This window comes from Lactuca saligna, chromosome 2 (assembly GCF_052625555.1).
Source record: "Lactuca saligna cultivar CGN05327 chromosome 2, ASM5262555v1, whole genome shotgun sequence".
Taxonomy (NCBI): domain Eukaryota; kingdom Viridiplantae; phylum Streptophyta; class Magnoliopsida; order Asterales; family Asteraceae; genus Lactuca; species Lactuca saligna.
Window position 1 is genome coordinate 128,331,628 of NC_136418.1, and position 10,245 is coordinate 128,341,872.

The 10,245-nt window shown below is 36.8% G+C and overlaps 1 protein-coding gene across 1 annotated transcript in view; it reads right to left on the minus strand.

Annotated features, from left to right (window-relative positions):
- Positions 1-7,334: 7,334 nt before the first annotated feature.
- LOC145031580 (systemin receptor SR160-like) overlaps positions 7,335-10,245 on the minus strand; it is a 3,660-nt gene continuing 749 nt past the window's right edge. Inside the window, exon 1 of the mRNA XM_078980169.1 lies at positions 7,335-10,245. This exon is cut by the window's right edge and continues 749 nt beyond it. Within this exon, the coding sequence (XP_078836295.1) occupies positions 7,471-10,245 (2,775 nt within the window). The 3' untranslated portion in view covers positions 7,335-7,470.

Here is a 10,245-nt window from a genome sequence, read left to right on the forward strand (position 1 = left end):
GGAGCATCTGAGTAAGAAATGGAGCACCTGGGAGTGGAATGGAGCACCTTAGTGCATGGATGCCCCATCCATGCTCAAGATGTGCCACTTAGGAGGCATGGTGCGCCATTGGGTATCTAGGTGCGGCACATGAGAAAGAGATGCACCACTTTTTAAGGAGGATGCTCCACCTTGAAGCTAGATGTGCCTTGATTAAGGAAGATGTGCCGGTTTTGGCATAAGGCACACCGCTCGTGCATAAGGTGCGCCACTCTAGTATGTCATAGTGTACTCCGGAGTATTGATGTGTTGTTGATGTGTTGCTTAAGCATAGATGTGTCACTAATGATCATGATGCACCACTTGTGCATCATGATGCCCCACACATGTTCATGATGTGCCATATATGATCCTGATGAGCCATGGTATCCCTTGATGAGCCACATATGCTATGAAGTCCTCTATTATGCTCAAGATTCTTCAAGATTGCTCGGATGTTGAAGATCCTCAAGGATTATTGCTTGATGTGTCACAATGATGGTTGATGAGCCATGGTGATCTTGATGTGTCACTGTTGCACCATGACGAGCCACCGTGGATCATTATGCTCCATCATGTGTGTTGCTAATGCTCATGCAATGTAAATCAAGGATGAATGTTCCATAAGATTTTACATGGCAGATTGTGATTGGTTGACTCCATTCATGGGCATATAGGCTTGGCCTATTAGGGTCTTAGGTCTGATACCTTCACTATAAATTAGGATGTTTGCTAATTCATTTGTAGTGTCTTTTGTATCCTTAGTGAGTAGGTCGAATCTTTGTTGGTTGTACTTGTAATCTCTATTTTAGAACTATGTGAATAAAGAATACTCTCATCCTGCCCGTGGACGTTGGTCACCTTGACCGAACCATGCAAATATTGTTTCTTGTGTGCTTTTGGTTTCGTATGTTATCCACATTACTTCATATCAAGGGTCGTCAAAACTTGGAAAGTGGCATTAGATTTGTTCCGAGTCTTTACAGTTATCGTCCTTTTTCCCTAACATATTTCCATTACCAATCTAGAATAAACATGAATTGATGACATATCACATCCAACAACATAGTACTTCAATAGAATTAGGAATCAGAAATGTATTTGGCTTATTGAACTATTGTGTTTATTTTGTTTATTTATGTTTTTTCAATTAATATTAATAAAACCCCCGTTTTAATAACTGATAATGTGTCATTTGAAAAAGTGGTTAAACAACAAGTCTTATATCTCAATGATTCAACCTTGCTTACTCTGTACGTGATTCGACATTGCTTACTTTGTACTATCTCTTAGTATAACGTAGCAGTGATTTGTTGTTATTTGTGCTATTTTATTCCTTTCATTTATTGGTTTGACAACTAAAAAATGGTTCATCTAGTCTCTAAAGTGGCGCACTCTCTCCACAGTGGCACGTCTAGCTTTAATAGTGGCACATCTAGGCTATAGATGGTCCACTTGCTTAAGAAATGCTGCACCTTGCCTTCTAATGGTGCATCCAAACATAGAATGACGCGTCTTGACCATAAATGGCGCATCCATACACCAAGATGCTTCATTCCACTCTCAGGTGCTCAATAATCCCTTTTAGAAGATATGTTCATTTGTCAAATGATCATTCATTTCTAAGATGATTCATTCTTTTGTCGCATGCCAAATGAATCCTAAGTTCTCCATTGAAATCAAATGCTTCGTGAGAATGCTCCAAATTCTCAAGACATATTTAACATATTGTTTTTATTATTTTCCTATATTATTATTTATTTATTTAATAAATCTTTATTTTAGCCATAATTTAAGAATGTTACATAATCAATTAGTTTTGACCAGATGTAACATATTATATTTTTAATGCTACCACTTAATAATTATTAATATAACATACTTAATATTGTTAACATAACATGATGTTAAACGTAAAACATAAATAAAAATGACGAATAAACTTAACAAAAAAATATTCAAGGACTATTTTTAATAAAAACAATTAAATATACAACTTAAATCAAAATGTTTGTGAAACTCTCAAAACCTTAACTTTTTTAGAGAATACATAATATTATTATTATTATTATTATTATTATTATTATTATAAATTTCATGTCAACACTTTAATTTTCAACCAAAATACTTAATCTATTAATTTAAGTGGTTGTAAAACATTATATTTTTAATGCTACTACTTAATAATTATTAATTTAATATATTTAATTTGTTAATATAAATATGATGTTAAATTCAAAATTTAAATTAAATTATGATAAAATTGCAAAAATGGTCATTGTGTTATGTATTTTTTTAGAGGTTTAGTCTAAACCATGAATTTTTTGGATTGGTGGTCCTTTGAGCTAGTTTGGTTGCGTTTTTGATCCTTTGGTAAACTGAAATAACTTTAATGCCTTTGATATATTTTATTTTGTTTTTCTTTTTAATTTAATGTTTTATTAATTAAAAATATGGGACTCTCTCTCTATCTCTCTCTCCACACACCAAATAAAACCTTGCAGGTTGTTGAATCACTTGGGCACATAGTTCTTGGGTTAATAAAGGTGGAGGTTGAAGGTGATCATGTACACCCTTTCTTTGGGGTTTCTCCGGTGGCTCTGCACTTAGCCACCGTCTCCTCTGCTTTCAAAAGAGCTTCTCCTCTTTTGGATTTCGTCATCGCCCTTTTCTCCTTTGCTTTTTTTATGAAGAAGAGCTATCTGGTTCTTCATCTTCTCAATATACTAAGACTTTTTCTTCTCCAAATTCTCCTGCAAAACATTATTTTTCAGTTAAATGATTTTTCTTTCAACATATTTCATGATCGATGATGGATGATATGATGTAAATGTTACCTTAATCTTCTTCTGTTCAGCTTCTAATTCTGCTTTCTTGCTGTTCTCCCATGCTACAATCGAAGATGCTTATTTGAGCTCTGTTCAAGATCACAAGTTGAATATTTTTTGCTGTTCTCCCATGCTAGAATTACCATATTCCGTAAACAAATTATAAAATACGTTGGCTTAATTCTATACGTATAGAGTCAATTAGATACTTGTGTAGTTGTGTATGCAACTATGCATGCATATGTTTTTACAGAACTGGTTTTTAAATAAAAATATTAAAATGTTTTGGTATGGGTAGTGGGAACTGGATATTTGTGGAACGCCATCATCTTATTTAAGGGCCTACAAAGGTACTTCTTGACAAATTGGATCATGATATGATGATAACATGCGATAATTTTTTCTTTTTTCTTTTTCGTTTTTCAACCCTATTATTAATAAGGTAATCTTTATATTAGATAGATATATTCTTTAGTTGATTCTGAATACATAATATATTGAATTTTAAAATGTGTTTTTAAAGCTGGCTACTTAACACAATTAACCCCTTAACCTCAAATTCTTTAAATTTGGCCATCCAATTTGTCTAGTAATTAGTCAATTCTCAGCTTACCAACTTAACCTTAACTAATAAATTTTCTAACCAAATGGTCCATAAATGCCAGTTCGGTTAATTCATGATCAACTACAACATTTTCCGTAAATTGCCAAGTATATTTTCTAAAAATTTGACTTGAAATATGAGATTAGCTTATTTAACCGGATAAATTTATTCTTACTATGACTATTTTACCATTGTTCTTTATTTATTTTACTTATAATTTTAATTATTTAATTAGTTTATTTAACTATATTTTTATAAATTTTAATTGTACTGAAAAGCTAAAAATTATAGCCTCAAAATGTGGGTGTTACGTAAACCCTACTTGAAAATAGTGTTCCTAATTCCTAAGTTTAAAGAGTTAATGAAATCACCTAATCGATATAAGATCCATGTGAAGTAAGTAAGATAGTAAGTCTTTTGCCAAAAAAGAGTTTGAGTTAAGGCTCTTAACCATTTTTGAGGACATCTTAACATAGATGTTGTAAAACTATGTTTATATGATCTAGAGGTTGTATAGTCTAAAATAAAGTTTAATGTTTTATCAATATTTTAGAGGGTCATTAAAAAGGTTTAGTGTTGTCTCAAATGAAGATTATTGGAGACAATCTTTCTGTACCTTTATTATAATTAGTTTTGATCTAGAATGATCAATCTTATTTCTGCTCAAAACATGATAATTTAATAATAATAACAATAATCTGATTTATTATTTGCATCGATTCAACACTTAATTAATGTTAAATATCTATTTTTTTGAACTGGCAAAATTGATATATATTAATGAGAATAGCCCCACTAGCAAGAAGCTAGTAGAGAATTGTTTTACATAAAATCAGCAAAATAAAGGAGAAAATTTCCATACTCTCCAATCTAAACTAACATTGACTTAACATCAACGACAATCCTCTCCGCCTTCATGACAACTTTTTTAAAAATCCTCTCATTCCGGGCTATCCATAAACACCATATGGTTCCATATAAGATTGTGATTAATTTACATCTCTTCTTTGGACAATTGCCCCATGTAGATGCAAACTTAATGATGTCCAGAACTGAGTGAAAATCCGTCTTCGGTAGTCCACATCAGTGAAAAATCAACCGAAAACTTCCCTTGCCAATGAACATGTTGCAAGGATATGATCACCTGTTTCTTCTGCCAGATTGCAAGCACCACAAACAGTTGACTCCAATGAAACACCTCTAGTTTTAAGTGCTTCAGCAGAAGGAATTCGATTTTGTTTTGCTCTCCAGATAAAGCCCAAGACTTTTAATGGAATCGACTTAATCCACGGGAAGATCCCATCACGTAGCGGAAAAGATGCTCTTTCAATCCTATCTCGAAGGGCTGCCACACAAAACTATCCATCACTAACAAAGGGAGAGACCCAGGTACCACTAGACTTTTCATAATGCATTACGTTCCCGAAAGGAATATTTATTTGTTCTAACTTTTTTATGCTTTTTGCGATATTATGCCACACACTGCTCCAAGGATTTTTTGCTCCAAACCTGTTATTTACACCCACCAATTTATGCAGTCCATTGATGATTTGGACCCAAAAAGAGTTTGGTTCGTTTTTCAGCCTCCATAACCACTTAGTTAATAATGCCAAATTTAGAGAGCGGATAGAACCAATACCCAAACCACCAACCGCTCTTGGGGCTGTAATTTTTCTCCCAAGCCACCCATTTGATTTTATTTTTGCAAGCAGGACCACCCCAAATGAATTGTATACAAACTTTCTCTATTGATCTTATAACTCCATTCGGGGCCCCAAAAATGGATATGAAGAATGTGGGTAGACTCCCCAATACCGATTTGGCAAGGGTAAGTCTTCCACCGAAACTGAGGGTTTTTGCCTTCCAAGTTGAAAGTTTAGACTTCAATTTGTCTAATATTGTGTTCCATGAGGCTTGTCGATTTATGTTTAGACCAACCGGGACGCCAAGGTAGGTGAATGGTAGTGTTGCCGGTTCACACCCAATAGGAGATGCCCAATTAGTAACATCCTAGGATGGTACTTCTATCCCATAAACCTTGGATTTAGAGAAATTCACCTTTAAACCAGAAGAAATATAAAAGCACCTAAGTATTCTGGCAAGGTTTGCAACATTTTGTGCGTGTCCAATCTCCTAAAAATAAAGCATCATCTGCGTACAAGAGGTGGGATAAACATACATTTGTGTTAGGGATATGGACACCATAAAAAATACCTTTAGCTGTTGTAGATTTCATTACAACGTTTAGTCCCTCCACTGCAATGATAAACAAGAAGGGAGATAAAGGGTCTCTGTGTCTCTCTCCCTTTGTCATTGAGAATTCAGCAGTGGGACTTCCGTTAATGAGGATAGAGGCCCTAGCCGATTCAAGACAATCACGAATCCACGACCTCCATTTACGCCCAAAGTTCATTTGGGCCATTATGGAATCAATGTATCCCCAGTTGATTGAATTGAAAGCTTTGTTAAAATCTGCCTTAAATAACAAGATTTTCCTGCCATTTGACTTAGCCCAAGAGCAAACTTCATTTACAATTAGGGGCCCCTCTAAAATGTTTCTCCCTTCCACAAAGGCAGACTGGACTTCATCAACCACACTTTCAATCACCTTTTTAATGCGCAGGGCAAAAAAATTTGCGATGATCTTATACATCGAACCAATCAGGCTGATTGGTCGATAATCGTCAAGGCAAAGCGGGTCTTTTCTTTTGGCTGCCAACGTGATGAAAGAGGCATTGCATCCATTTGAGAAGTTACCTCATCTTTCAAAATGTTTAACCGAAGCTGATACATCACCTTTAATGAGCTCCCAATATTTCTTGAAAATTTTCATGGTGAACCCGTCCGGACCTGGGGCCGTTCTCATTTCCACAAGACCAAATGGCATTTTTAATTTCACTCATTTGATTTTAATATTGCCTACAGTTTTATATTACGTCACAATACTAATTATCTTAATTATTTGATTGTTTTGATTGCCAAATCCGAAATACAACATTATTTTCTATTATTGTCTATTGAATGTAATAAATATACACACACGAAACAACTTCAAAAATGTGGTCATTTAACTCAAATCTGACTCAATGTAAAATTCCATACCGGAATAATAAAGAGTGAACATCAAAACCTTTCTTATTCAAGTTGTTTCAAATAGGTAAACAATCTAAATAAAGTATCCAATCATTAATATTAACTTTGATTGTCACGACTTAGTACTTACATATATAAATAGAAATTTTTGTTATTTATAATTTTCTATTACCTCCATATATAAATCTTTTTTTGGTACGTCAAGTATCTAATTATTTTATCAGTTCCACATGCTTTTCTGGGTAAAAAGAGATAAAAGCGATAGAATTGCATGATGAAAGAAAGAGAAGAAACATGTGGTTAAGGGTGAGAAGAAAGTGGTCTACCACTTTGGTCACCATCGCACACGTCAGCTTTTTCATTCTATTATGGATTGAAAACACTTCCTTCAACTTTGTATATCATCCAATTGTTTTTCTTTTGATATTTATATTTTTTACTGAAATATGAATCAGGTCAAAACTATTGAGATATTTCTTTTTTTGTTAGTAATAAATTGACATGCAAATACTATATAGACAAAATTACATTGTGATTTGTAAAAATATATTGATTCGATGCGACTATAAAAAATGCTACGTAGCACTGAGTTCTTGTGGTTTCAAACTTTCATTTTAACTACATTATCATCATATTTTGCCTATTTGACTTTTAAAACTAATACAACAATTTAAAATGTTTTTTAGTGAAATTATTGAAATCTGATAAGGATTTTTATTAGATCAAACTCAAAACTTAGTCGATTGAAATGAAATTATAAATAAAAATGGTTTTAGATGAAGGAAAACATAAGACTCTCAAAGCTATTATGTAAATATATACATGAAAATTGATGAACAATGTTTTTATGTATAATGACAGGATTACCCCCCAAAAACTAATATTAATACATACAAATACAAAACGGCATTCAGCCGAAAAAGACCATCACTGTTTCCCTTGTTCGCCGTCTTCTTTAATGGTCATCTCCACTTCTGGAACCGTGCTAAAGTGAGCATCACCGGCGGCAATGGCGGAACCCGAATCAATCCCTGCCCCCGCCTGAATATCCTTAAACATCGCCATCACCTGAATCATCGTCGGCCGCTTCCATGGCCGGTCATCCAGGCAAGCCACCGCCACCTTAAGGTGCTGCAATAACTCAATCTCCAACCCTGGATCTTCCTTCAACAAGTCCCGATCAAAAACATCACTTATCTTCGTCTTTGCATGCTGTTTCACCCACCCAACAAGATTATTATCACCAAAATCCGGCGAATCTGTTGGTTGTTTTCCGGTCAAAAGCTCCAGAAGCACCACCCCGTAACTGTAAACATCCCCTTTTGTTGAACATCTAAAGCTCTGGTAATACTCCGGCGGGACATACCCTGGTGTTCCTGCTAACGTGCTCACACTCAAATGCGTGTCCATGGCACTCATATGTCTCGCCATTCCAAAATCCGACACCCGGGCTTCCAGATTTTCATCGAGTAAAACATTGCTCGATTTCATGTCACGGTGGATTATATGAGGGATGCAGTTATGGTGGAGGAAAGCTAGCCCTCGGGCTGATCCGATTGCGATTTTTCGTCTTGTATTCCAGTTTAATTTCAATCCTGTTTTCTTCCGATCGTGTAACACATCTTCTAAGCTTCCGAATTTCATGTATTCATACACCAGTAACCTTTCGTCTCCGACTTTACAGTAACCCAACAATGGGACGAGATTCCGGTGTTTTATTTTTCCGATTGTTTCCATTTCCGCCATGAATTCTCGATCACCTTGCCCGCTGACGTGGATTAGCTTCTTTATTGCAACGATGGAGTTATCCTTTAATTGGGCCCGGTAAACGTCACCGAATCCGCCGGACCCGATCATACTGTTGTTGTCGAACCCGTTTGTGGCTTCTAAAAGATCGGCGAATGTGAGTTTTCTCAAGGGTTTTTCGAAGGCGGCGAGGCTTATGCTTAGAGCTTCGCGGGTGCTGGTTAGTTTCCATGCAGTGCTTGTGTGGGCGGCGCCGCCGCCGGAATACGAATTGCCGTTGTCGGCGTATGCTTCTAGGGCTGCGGCCGCCTTCTTCCGTTTTCTTTTTCGCATTTCTACTAAGATTATGATGACTCCAAAGATACAGAACAACGAGAAGAGTAACCCCATGGCGACACTTCCGGCGAGGGAAGCTTCCCGTCTGTTGGACTTCGAACGAGAGTTTGATTTACCGTTTGGATCATGTTTACATAGAGGTAGTGGGTATCCGCAGAGACCGGAGTTATTTGAGAACTTGTCCGGTGAAAACGTGTCAAATGGAGCAGATTCCGGGATGCTTCCTGATAAATTATTGTAGGATAGATCGGCATCACCAAGACCGAGGGTGGTCAACGAATTTGGGATTGATCCGTTGAGTCTGTTGTGTGATAAATCAAGAATCGCTATCGTCTTTAAGCCGCTAAGTTCATCGGGAATCGGACCTGTAAGATCGTTATGCCCCAAATTCAGTATGAAGAGATAATACATTAATCCAAGCTCCTTTGGGATTCCACCCTCCAATTTATTATACGAAAGATCAAAGAAGATCATTGATCCGTTATGGTTGAAGTTTGGCTCAGTGATCCCTAAGTACAATCTCGTGAAGTTACAGGGATGTCTCGACGAAATCCTGTCTAAATCCTCTCGACGGATTCCTCCAAACTCCAGTAAATTTCCGGCGCCGTGACACTGCTTGCTCCCGTCGTTCTTGATGTATATAAATGGCTTCCCGGTAAGATATGCAGCAGCGATGTATCCAGATTGCTTGAAGAGAGCAGGTGGGATAGTGCCAGTTAACTGATTGGTGTTGAGATCTAACCATACTAAGCTTTTACAATCCCCAAGCTCCGGCGGAATGTTCCCGGAAAATGAGTTGTTCCCGAGTTTAAGAATGGCAAGGTTGGATAACTGACCAAGGGCTGCCGGAATTTCGCCGCCTAATCTGTTGTTGGAAAGGGAAATCCAATTCAAATTGGTGCAGTTGCTTAAACTAGCTGGGATTGATCCGGTTAAATAATTGAAATCGAGGATCAAATTCTCGAGAGTTTGAATGTACGTAAGCTCTTCAGGGATTTCACCGGAGAGCAGGTTCATCCATATCATCAAATCCTGAAGTTTTGACAAATATCTAAAACTCGACGGGATCACTCCGGTTAACGAATTGAAACTGAGATCAAGTGACACCAACTGTGAACAGTTGCTAAGAGATGAAGGGATAGTACCAGTGAGCAAGTTGTTCTGAAGATACAATACCTTCAACGAAGAACTCTGACAGAGTCCCGCCGGGATTTCACCGGTTAACTTGTTGGAACTCACATCAAACTTCTCCAGATTGATCAGCTCCGACAAGGATTCAGGCAACTCGCCGACGAAATTATTGAACGCCAACATCAAAGTCTTCAAGCTGCTCAAATTCACAAGCGTATCCATCGGAAACACGCCGGAGAAATTATTCCGGGAGATGTCAAACAGTTGAAGAGAAGAACATGCTTTCAAGCTCTCGGGAATGGTGCCGGATATGTTGTTACCGGAAACATTAAACTCTAGAAGCTCACCACATCCGTCTGATAGTATCCACGGCAAAACTTCCGACCCAGAAATCCGGTTGAACGATAGATCAATAACTTGCAGAGAAAGCCCAATAGGCTTCGAAACACCGGTAAACTCCATCGAGTTTCTCGACAAATTGAGGGACTT